At 48.6% G+C, this 11,830-nt stretch overlaps 1 protein-coding gene across 3 annotated transcripts in view; it reads right to left on the reverse strand.

Annotated features, from left to right (window-relative positions):
* The window catches only part of PRKAA2 (protein kinase AMP-activated catalytic subunit alpha 2), a 330,475-nt gene extending 319,936 nt beyond the window's left edge, over positions 1 to 10,539 (reverse strand). For 2 of the 3 annotated variants that reach the window (XR_010744269.1, XM_066325424.1), the window contains exons 1-5: positions 10,391 to 10,532; positions 4,764 to 4,905; positions 2,733 to 2,826; positions 1,245 to 1,389; positions 304 to 391 (exon numbers count right to left, since the gene is read on the reverse strand). Coding sequence is in view for 2 of the 3 variants with exons in the window: in XM_066325424.1 (XP_066181521.1) it covers positions 304 to 391; positions 1,245 to 1,389; positions 2,733 to 2,826; positions 4,764 to 4,905; positions 10,391 to 10,484 (563 nt within the window). In the remaining variant the exon portion in view is untranslated. Of the gene's footprint in view, positions 1 to 303; positions 392 to 1,244; positions 1,390 to 2,732; positions 2,827 to 4,763; positions 4,906 to 10,390 lie in introns of all 3 variants that reach the window. The other variant, XM_066325425.1, reaches the window with a different exon arrangement.
* Between the last annotated feature and the right edge of the window lie 1,291 nt (positions 10,540 to 11,830).

Consider the following 11,830-nt stretch of genomic DNA (forward strand, 5'->3'; position numbering starts at 1 on the left):
TATTTACATCCAAAGAGTCATTTTCACCCTCTTTAATTAGCAATATAAACAGTCAACATCTGGTATTAATAATTCCTCCAAAGTAAACACTTGTATCAAAACACAGTTTGTTATTACAGCTATAGAGAAGTAAAATAACCAAGAAAACCCTCAGATCTTTGCCAACAGATTCACCCAAACGTAAAATCCAGGTTGGAAGGATTCAGCTGCTTTTACTAGACGTGCAAAGCTGTTCCCAATACCAAGAACAAATTTAAACTCTGTGTGCTCACACAGACTCTGCTGAGAAATGGAATGTCTTACCTTCCAGAGATGACTTCAGGGGCTGCATAATTTGGGGAACCACAGCTGGTGCGTAGAAATTCACCATCTGACATCATGTTGGACAGCCCTAAAAAACAAAATGCTTATCAGACATTGATGTTTGATCTGAAGGCCCAGACATGCTGGACCCCAGAGGGAAGGCAGGGAAGTGGAGGGGGATATTTGGAAGGGAACTGTTGATACAATTTAGATAAACTTCTCCGAACTGATTGGAAAATTATTACTTTTGTTACTGTTGTTGTTTTTGTTATTTTGTTGTTGTTGTTTTCTTTTTCACGCCCAACCAAGGAATATTCACTCCAGGCTAATTTTGCTCCTCTGACTTGCAAATCCCAGAGCATGGAGAAGAGATGTAATTCATCCCAGAGCACTTGCTTCATCTGGCAATTGTGTGGGGCTGTGAAATGAGTAAATCTTCAGAAGGATTTACATTGCTAGAAAGGACTCACCAGGACAGAGTTGGTAGCCCGGGTATTTTAATGGATTTCAATCCCTAATGCCACTTAAGAGACTCCTGTTACTGCTTGTTGTAAAATGAACTGAGGCCAAGAGCACATGGCCAAACAGAGGGAGAACATGCACGAAAATAAACACACACAGCCAGCTCACCCTGAATTAGCCGAGCCTGCCTCAAACATAAATTAGGTAAATTTTACGTCGGGCGATTACGCTAAAACACAGCAGAGATTTACAAATGACTTCACTGCTCCATTCTCAATGCCAGCACAGGAGCAGCCTGCACCAGGTTAATCCCTGCTGCTGCAGGAAGGGCAGTGTTTGGAAGGGTGGGATTTCCAGGTGGAGCAGCTGGAGGCGGTGGCTGGGGTGGCAGGCTCTGGGTTTTGTACGGCTGCTCCGCGGCCACGCTCCGGTGGCACTGGCTGCGCCTCTGGAATGCTGCTGGGGGGGGGGTCACATACCAAAATCAGCTATCTTTGCATTCATGTGTGCGTCCAGCAGCACGTTCTCCGGCTTCAGGTCCCTGTGCACCACCATGTGCCTGTGGCAGTAATCCACAGCAGAGAGGATCTGCTGGAAAAGGCGCCGAGCTTCTGCCTCCTCCACCTGCGGGAAGAGCGGAGGGAACAGCGCTGGGGGTTGGTGTGGACACAGAGCTGCCAGGGGAAGGTTTGCCTTAGCAAGGAGCCAAAAGGGCTTCCAGAGTGCACAGGGGAAAATCCCAGCTTGCCTGACACCAGAGGCAGCAAATAAAGCAGGTTTCTCACCCTTGAGTTTTTACAACGCGCCAGTGTTTGAAAATGATACGGCCCAGAGACGAAAGGTGAGACCTCAGTTTAGCTGAGATGTCAACAAGAATTTAAAGGTGGCACCTATCAGACAATGAATGGCCTGCTCTCTCAGTGGGGCTGGTACAGATCCAGGCTGGACAAAACATCACAGAGGATGTTGCTGGGAGCAATTCCTCATGGACTTCCTCTCTGGAAGCAACAAGTGAAGCTGAAATATCATTTAATAACCTGTATAGCTATAAAGTTGTATGAGCTGTATCAGAGAAACTGTATTTTCAATTATTGCTTTTACTGATGAATTCCAAAAGATTGCCTTCATGAAAAACTGAGTTTATGAATTCAGAAGTTCAGGAAAGATCCAAATCAGTCACTGAAAAGATCTAGATGGGTAAAATGCGTGAGAAATCAGAACTGTACATAGAAAAGAAAACTGAGTCAGCTCCATTGACCACTACACTAACCTAACCCAAATTTGCAGTAAATGTGTTGATTTTGTAGCACAGAGAGGGAAAGTGTGATGGGGCTGGTCCTTCGCATGAACCCTTATTCTGGATGTCCACTTTGGCCCATTTTTACCTCCCTGCCCTGCAGCTGCTCCATGGGGCAGACACCAGCGATTTTCCTTGTAACCAAAATCTCACATTTCACAGCCTCAACCCACAGCTCAGCTGGTTTATACCCAGTGGGACTGCTGGCATTTGAAAATGTTCTTCAGATAAGCCACATCCTTGAAAAGCCTTCAAAGAACCTGACATGGAACCAAGAGGGGGGTCTGGGAGAGGTGAATGACTGGGCAGAGACCACACCAAGTGTTCTCCCTCTCCCATGCCATAAATTTGCTGCTGATCCGTGGCGGTTTTGACAGGCAACCCCTAGCTAAAAATCACAAAAACGAGCCAGTTTTTCAAATATTTGCCCTAAGCAACACGTTACCTTGGATATTTTGGTTTGAGGATTGAAAACACACCAGAGAACGCTGCGAAAAATCACACACGCGTTTCGTGCGAGCCGCTACGAGACTCACAGATGGGGTTGCTGTGAAGCAACTTCTATTTTGGGCCTTAACCTTAAGTGTGCTCCCTGGAGCAGTCACTTTGTCTCCTGAACACCATCCTCTTCCCACACAAGTGTCTGGGCTGGCTCAGGACTGGCACTTACACGTCCGTGCTTACAGATGTAGTCAAACAATTCCCCGCCCGACACGTATTCCATGACCATGAAGAAGTCTGTTGGTGTGCTGATGACCTGGTACCTTCAAAAACACAAGCAGATGTAGAAAAAAAACAAAAAAAAAAAAGAGTAGTTAGGAACAGGGAAAGGCTTTTAAATAAATTATTAATTCCACATCAGCACTTCAAATAAGAATTTGTTTGGATCATGCACTTGTAACTGCTTTTCACTTCTGAAAAGCTGTCTCTTGCTCCCAGTATAAACTTTCACTTCTCTGTGAAAGGAACTCTTTTCCAGACCTATGATCTTCCTTCAGCCCTTTAAATAATCCTCTGAAATATCTGCCAGGCAATCTCATCACATTTAGGACTGCCCTGACTTTCAAATTTCCATTTTGGGTAAGATGTGCAACAACAGCTTTAGAAATGAAGCCCTGGTTAGCTGGGGGCAAGGAGAGGATCCATCTGGTTTCCCTCACATCAAGAAAAAAGAAGATGAAGAGCTCTGGGCACTAGAGACAGCTTCCTCTGGACAGGTACAGAAATGAAAAGCAGACCCCCTAGAGTTATTTTTCCAAATATTAAATGTCTCTAGAATGGGGGGAAAACCCTTCTAGAGTGATGGGAAAAACACAGAGTATCACCTTCAACTTGCAGATTTATTCTCTATTTTCCTTCAAAATGACCCCTGAGTGCTGCAAAGGCATTTCAGTGTCCCAGCTGGAATAAACTGCCAGTGATCAGCTGAGGTCAATGCAGCCTCAGGAATTCACAGCAGCACCAGCTGAGACCTCCCTCTCTTTTATTTCAGATTCATTGTTTTGTTGTTTTTTTGCTCTTTTTCTTTAAGATGAATTTAATGAGTTTTTACAGGGCTGTAATTTGAAACCAAGAGATTTTAGCAATTTTCAGAGCCTGGCAAAGGCATGTGGGATACTCCCATAAAGATCAATAGCATCAACCTCATTTTTCTGAAGAGCTTTGGACTCAGACATCTAAGTTACTGTTAATTGCCCCAATATTTCTTTTATATACATTTAAAAACTTATTGAAAGGTTTGTGTGCCCCAGTCTCCTCACATCTTTGTCACCGTATTTCATGAATGCAGCACGTATCATAGGACACAGATATTGTCAAACTGGATTTAATTTTTATTGCTTTGACAAATGTGTGAACAGGATTTGACTTGCAGGACGCTGGGCACACAGCTGAGGAGTCTTGCTGGCGCTTTTTTCATGAAATAATACCAATCTGTTCTCCAATAAATCCATGGAGCTGTGAAGTTACTCTAAAGTCAACACTTGCTGCATGGTTAGTTATTTAACTGTAGAGAGAATTTGTTTTCCCTTGCCTCCAAGTCCCAGGTATTTGCTATATCTCATGCCAGTTTTAAGGCTGACCTAAATGTCAACTTACCCTCGCAGTTACCATTCAACAGCTTTCTTTTATAGGAATGCCAAAGATATTATCGAGTGCCTCATTAATGTGGGCTGGCTGCACAAACTGGGGATTGAGCAGGAATCCCAGAGCCTGCAGTGCAGGTGCTGATTTACGACCCCAACTCAGGTTCATCAAAGTGGCGACTTTCAAAACTTATGTCTGAATAATAAATTTTGAAAAAAAAAAAAAAAAAAAAGTGTTCTTTTAAGCTCTGGATAATCAGTCCATTAAAACATAAATCCTGGAGTCTGACCGTGCTGCAATTCAGGGAATCACAGGATGGTTTGGCTTGGAAGGGACATTAAAGACCATCTAATTCCAACCCCTGCCATGGGCAGGGACACCTTCCACTACCTCAGGTTGTTTGAAGATCCATCCATCCTTGCCTTGAACACTTCCAAGGACGGGGAAGCCACAGCTTCTCTGGAAAACCCGTGCCAGAGCGGATCACCTAACACACAAAAAACTCGACCAAACACACTTTTTACTGCTCCAATCCATCTCCTGGAATGTGAGGCTGTGCCTGAGAGGTCTCTGTGCCCAGAGGAGCAGCTGAGCACGTGGCAGGGAGGATACTCACAGTTTGATAATGTGAGGGTGCCGGAAGAGCTTCAGGTTTTGAATTTCCCGTTTGATCTTCCCCACCACGTCCAGGCTGCGGATTTTCTGCCTGTTCAGTATTTTCACTGCTACTTTGTGCCCTGTCAGCTGGTGTTCACCAACTATTGGAGAGAGAGAGAGAGAGAGAGGGAGAGCATTGCAAAGTCACTAAACAGCGCAGCAGGGTTCACACCAGCAGTTTAGGGCGCTACAAGCAAAAAGCCACTTCTGAAGGGGAAAAAAAAGCAGAAGATGAGGGTGTGAAATATTTTACAGTTTTTTGTCTCTTCACTGTTTTCCCAGTGGAGTCATAGAAGGCAGAAGAGAGGGGACTTATCTGCCAAAACCACTCCACTAAATAAAACAGAGTTGAGTTGCTGGAGGAGGCCATACCCCAAGCTAATTTGCGAGGATTTATAGCATGCAAAAGCTAGATTAATCAGAACCAGATAAATTGAAATGGCGGAGGAGAATCTCCACCACAACACACTGGTAGAAAAAAAAAAAAAAAAAATCCCTCATGAACCCAGTCTTAAAACTAGACCTTCACACTTCTGTTTTAAAAAAAAAAATGGTATGGGGATTTTCCCTGCCCAAAATAGGACTGCGGGATTTGCATTACTAAAATGAATTTCTATTTATACTTCCTCCAGCGTGCTTCTTGCTTTGACGACAAGCTGCAGGAACACTGCTGGACTGCAAGCTCTGCTTTTAGGAAGGATGCAAACTTCAACATGGGTTTTTTTTTTTAAAAAATGGTGCATTGAGATGCTGACGTTTATCTCCTGTGTTCAGGGAAAAACCAGAACCATAAACTAGGAGGAGCAGCCCCACTGTCACTGGGGGAATTGTACTTAATGATGTGAAACGAATTCAGCGTGGGATCCACTTGTTATCAATAAACAGACCACACAAAAAAAAAAAACCCAAAAAGCTCCCAGGAAGCAAGATTTATATTGAATTTGACAGCAGAAAGAGCTTGAAAACAGGGTGTTTACACCCAAAAAAAGGGTTCTCAGAACCAGCTGCCCCTTCTCAGTATTTTCTAATGTGATATTCAACAGGGTGACACACAGATGGTTTCCTACAGCCTGCACAGAAAAAAAAAAAAACCAAAAAACCTGCTTACAGTAAATATTTGTGCTCTCTAATTACCAACGTCGCCCTTCCAGTAATAACACGCGGTGCAAGGAGTTAATTATTGTGAGCAAACCTTGTTATTACATTATTAGAGCCTGTAATTTTGGCAGCCCTAATGAGCTGATCAGCAGCACCCGGGGTAAGCAGGAGGCATGAGAAGGGCAGGGCAGCAGCACTCAGGGCACACCAGGTCACTATTATTAGCCACCAGATAAGACCTGCCAGAGATTCTTTCCTCTGTAAGAGCATCCTAAAAATAAAACACTTTACTGCCCTTCAAAATTAAAAGCACCACTTTGCATGTCCATTTTATTCCTCGTAATACTTAAAACTACTAGATGATGGAATGAAAATAAACTCGAGCTTTGCAGCAGAGATGCAATTTAGGGATTAGCTGAGGGCTGGAGGAGGGAGATAATTCCTCTGGTGTAGTGCAAGAAGAGTGCTGTAAATAGTCCAGGGAGGCATTTTCCCTGGTGAATCCTTGGGGAGAGGAGAGCAGGGCAGTGCTGCAGGGAGGCAAAGCAAAGTTTTTTCACTGAACTAGGAGGAAAACCCTGATTTCTGCCACCCTTTGTTTCAGGACAATGTTTTCTGGCCTTGCCTCAGCATATGCTTTGAAAATTTTTTATTATACTCTAGGGGAAAAAAAAAAAAAAAAAAAAAAAAAAAAAAAAAAAAAAGGCCATGCCCAGAATGAATAATTATTGTTTTTAATACTATTGCCAAATAGTTCATCCCCTTTCCCATCCGTGACAAACAATGTGTAACTCTGCGAAGCTCTGCTAGCACAAACACATTAATAATTAAAAATAAACAGCCTATTTTGTAATCCATCTTTTGCTTACAGTAAGCATTAGATACAGAGATATTATTGTTTCTGTCCCCAGTGACTTGTTAAGCCTCCTTGAACTCGGTGAGAGAGAGAGACAGAGAGGGAACACAGTTTCCTACGTGGTGGGAGAACTTTTAAGCCTTTGAGGGCTCTCTGTAGCTGCAGGAATTTGGACATGGGCAGTAAGGACAACCCTCCCTCTGCTCACAGGGTCACTGTCCCTGAAGCCCAGATCACCCCAGAAATGAGGGGCAGGTCCCAGCTCTCCCATAGGCATGGAAGAGGATCTTTACCCCAAAGGTGGCCTTGGCTGGTGGTGATGGCACCTCCTTCCCTCTCACTGCCTCCCCGGATTAAAAAAGTGGGAAGGAGACTCCTGACATTTACTTATCTTTACAAAAAAATAATAATAAAAAAAAAAAACAGTAGGAACAGTGATTATGGCACCACGAGCAGAGATAATAATGAAAACCCCTCGACAGGATGGCATTTTACATCACTTTCTTTATCCTACCAGCTCAGGCAGCACAAGCAGTTAACATTTTTGCAAATGCTTCAGGGCAATGTAGAAGCTTGTGGAGGGGGTGAGGAAACTCCTTCCCAATCAGCTCTGCTGGCCCTTATCTCAGCCCAAAGTTAAAGATGAAATCCATCCAGAGCATATATTCAGCAATGCTGCATTAATTCTGCCCCAGTGCCACTTGCTGGGGTGTTGTATCAGCCCTTCCCCGCCCTTCATCTGCTCAGTCTCCTTTAGTTTATCTTCCCTCTGACACAAAGTTTGCCTAAAAGCAAGGCTACAGAGCCTGGGAAAAACGGGATCTGCTCACAACTGGAGCTCGTGGAGGCGACAGAAACACAACCCAAGCGCTGCCAGTCCTCCAGGGACCACAGGTTTGCCACTTTTGTGGCAAACAAGTGAGGGAAAGGAGCCACCAAGGCCCTCAGGGATGCTGTGGGTGGCATCACAGGGAAAAAAAAAACCCATCTGGGTTACTCTGCTGGATTTTGATTGAAGCTCTCCAGGTTGTGAACCTTGCCATGTGAGGGCTGTGGTCACAGGAGAGCTTTTGGGGACCCACAGGGTGGGAGGAGCCCACAGCAAACACATTTTGTCTCATCTGTTCTTGCCAACCCCCAGGGAAGGAGATGCCACCTCCTTCCTCCAAGGCTTTGCTAAACTCCATATCCAAGAGCCTCTCCACAGGATTGATCCAAATTATTCTAATCTTTGGCCTGGAGGACAGGGAAAACAGCTCCATTTGGTAAAGATGCTGTGTGATAACTTCAAGGCTTGACATGACACCTCCAACCCATCCACCACATCAGCTCCTGCCACTTCCCTCTCTTCTAACAGATGCTGCGTCCTCATCACCAGTTCCAGATGGAATTCCAGTGTTATCACCCAAATCCTGCCCTCATCTGCCAACCTGTTCGCTCCCCTCGGTGCCTCGTGTGGAGTTTCTGTAAATGAGATCAAGAAACCGAATGGGCTCAAAACAAGACAGTTTCTTGCAGTGTTCAGCCAGTTTTCAGGAGGATCAGTTCCCTGATGACCCAGGCAGTCAGGGAATTTTTCCATCCTGTCTCTGGCTTCTGATGGCTCAAAATGATTACACAGCTCCAGCCATGAGTTCCAGCTCTGGTTTGTACCCCATGTCACTAAATCGTCCCTCTCGTTGCCATTTCTTTTTTCCTTAATAACAATAGCCTGAACAACCATAAATTACGATTTCTTAACTTTGACAAGTAAGAAAAAAGTGCCCAAACCTTGTGCAAGGCAGAATTTGAAGAAAACACATCGGCAACAAGAAATGTCACGGATGGCACCTGACTTTTCCCTGAAAAAGCAATTATTATACCTAACACACAATGCTTGAATCAATCAACAAAAATCTCTGCTTTTCTCGTGTGAATACAAGTTTTCCTAAAGCTCATGCAATTAAAATGCTGCAACTCTGTATAAACGGGAGATTCCTTTTCTTCATTTCAGTTCCTAGTCTCAAACACAGACTTCATCTGCCAGTTCTAGGCAAAATATAAAGGGAAAAAAACATATAAAAGGTACTACCCACCTATTAAGAATTTTGAGCTAGGAAATCTCTTTTATTTTATTTGAAATATTTCTTTGGAAAATGTCCATTTTCCCCAAACTCGGGTCATATATAAGATAGGGGGTATTTGTGTTAGTTAAGGGGAAAAAAACGACTATTGATGGCAGGTTTAAATTGGTCTGCAAGGAAAAAACCTAGCTTTGGAGGAGTTTTGAGGTCTGCTAGTGCACACGAGTGATTTAAATGGTCCTTACTGTTAGAAGTATTTATTCTGATAATTCTTTAGACAGTGAATTTGTGGTTTGGGATTAAACGCAGCAATATATTTTTAGGGGCGTGATTAATGGCCACAGGTGGACTTAGCTGCAGCGGTTGGGGTGGTTTCTTTCATCTGCTGTCAATTTGGGTTTATTTTAAAACTCCAGGCACTGAGGGCAGGCACAGCACCCCTTTGCCCAGCCACATCCCAATGGGGTGAGGGGACACTGAGTGGGACAACTGCTCCCCCAGCTCCAGCTAAACCCATTTCCTACTGGGAAACACAGCTCAGACACTGAATTTGGTTAGTTTTCTGGTTTTTCAGTATCATGTTTTAAAAAGTGATGGCGGAATTCACAGGAAAAAAGAAATACAAATATTTGCAAACCTCACAGCCGGGTAAAGCAAAGCCTTCAGGCAGGATGTGAGTTGGCTGTTCTGGCATGACTGGCCAAGGAATTCCCGTGTGGAGCCCCAGCCTGACACAATCCCCTCATCCTGGAATGGTTTGGGACGGAAGAGACCGTAAAGCTCATCTCATCCCACCCCCTGCCATAGGCAGGGACACTTTCCACTGTCCCAGGTTGCTCCAAGCCCCATCCAGCCCGGCCTTGGACACTGCCAGGGATGGGGCAGCCACAGCTTCTCCGGGCACCCTGAGCCTCCCCACCGTCACAGGGAAGGATTTCTCCCCAGTATTTCACCTGACCCTACCCTGTGCCAGCACGAAGCCATCCCAGTCCCTCTCCAGCCCTGCTGCAGCCCCTCTGGGCACTGCAAGGTGCTCGGAGGTCTCTCCGGAGCCTTCCCTTCCCGGCTCATCCCTGCGGCCGCGGCCCCTCCATCCCGCGGGAGCCGCTCGGCGGCTGCGGGGCGATGCCCGGAGCAGCGGCAGCACGAACCGCCTCCTCTTCCCGTTCCAGCCGCCCCCCGGAGCACCGCCGCCCCTCGGGAAGGAGCCAGGAGCGTGTTCCCGGCAGCGAGGGGCAGGATGCCGCTGAGCGCTCCAGCCTCCCCATCACCTCCCTCCGAGCGCGGCGGAGAAGTTTCGGTGGGTCCCGCCCGCGGCACGGGCTCCGGGGGCTGGGACAAGGCGGGAGCACCGAGGGGCGAGCGCTGCGTCTCCCACCGAGCCGCCCGCCGCCGCATCCCCGCCCGTGTGGCCCGGGGATGCCGAGCGCTTCCCCGGGGATGCCGAGAGCAGCCGCCGAGGCGGCGGAGCGCGGGGAAGGGAGGAGATGCCGGCGCGGAGGCCGCGGGAGCGGCGGCGAGGGGCGCACCCGGCCCGGCCCGGCCCCGCCCGCGGCCGCGGTACTCAGCTCTTGACTTTGCCGAAGGTGCCGACCCCCAGCGTGTCCCCCAGCACGTAGTGACCGATCTTCACCCGCCCATCGTGCTTCTGCTTCTCGGCCATGTTCGCCCCCCGCCGCCGGACCACAATGCACAGGGCCGGGCCGGCGGGGCGGGGAGCGGAGCGCGGCGGGCCCGGCCGCCCAGGGGCGGGGAGCGCCAGGTGCGAGCCGGGAGGGGACAGCCCGCGGCGGGGACACCTGCCCGCACACCCCTGCGGCGGCACCTGCCGGGCCACACCCTCCCCGGGTGACACTGGGCTCGGGGTGTATCCTGTATTGTCACACTCCTGCCCGGGTGACACCATCCCCGGGTGACGCTGGGCTCGGGGTGTATTCTGTATTGTCACACTCCTGCCCGGGTGACACCATCCCCGGGTGACGCTGGGCTCGGGGTGTATCCTGTATTGTCACACTCCTGCCGGGTGACACCATCCCCGGGTGACACCCTCCCCGGGTGACGCTGGGCTCGGGGTGTATCCTGTATTGTCACACTCCTGCCCGGTGACACCCTCCCCGGGTGACACTGGGTTCGGGGTGTATTCTGTATTGTCACACACCTGCCAGTGTGACACCATCCCCGGGTGACACCCTCCCCGGGTGACACTGGGTTCGGGGTGTATTCTGTATTGTCACACACCTGCCCGGTGACACCATCCCCGGGTGACACTGGGCTCGGGGTGTATTCTGTATTGTCACACTCCTGCCGGGTGACACCCTCCCCAGGCGACACTGTGTTCAGGGTGTATTCTCTATTGTCACCCACCTGCCCGGGTGACACCCACCCCGGGTGACACTGGGCTCGGGGTGCATTCTGTATTGTCACACACCTGCCCGGTGACACCATCACCGGGTGACACTGGGTTCGGGGTGTATTCTCTATTGCCACCCACCTGCCGGAGTGACATCCTCCCCGGGTGACACTGTACTCGGCGTACATTCTCTCTTGCCGTGCATCTGCCTGGGATGACACCCCTTAGGAGCAGCATCTGCCACAAGGGACATCGTCCTCTGGTGACACTGTCCTCCGTGTACACCTTCAATTGCCATACACCCGCCCGGGGGTGACAGCCTCCTTTGGTGGCACTGCCCTCGGGGTACGCCGTCTCTGCCTGCAGTGACGCCCTTCTTGAGGTGGTGCCGCCCTTGGGCTCCTCCCTCCTTGGGGGTAAACGTACCCGATGTGGGGACATGGCGCTTAGAGTGCCCCCTCCTTTTGGGGCACCCCCCTTGTGCTGTGCCTAACTTGGTGTGGCACACCTCAGAGAGGTGCTGGGGGCACCCTCCTTGGAGTGACACCCACCCGAGGGTCACACTGTCCTTGAGGTGTCCCCTTCTCTACCTGTGAGGGATGTCACAGCTGCCCAGGGATGCGCCCGTCAGAGGGTGGCACTGTCCTTGGGCTGTGCCC

Source organism: Sylvia atricapilla, chromosome 9 (assembly GCF_009819655.1).
Source record: "Sylvia atricapilla isolate bSylAtr1 chromosome 9, bSylAtr1.pri, whole genome shotgun sequence".
In the NCBI taxonomy this organism is placed as follows: domain Eukaryota; kingdom Metazoa; phylum Chordata; class Aves; order Passeriformes; family Sylviidae; genus Sylvia; species Sylvia atricapilla.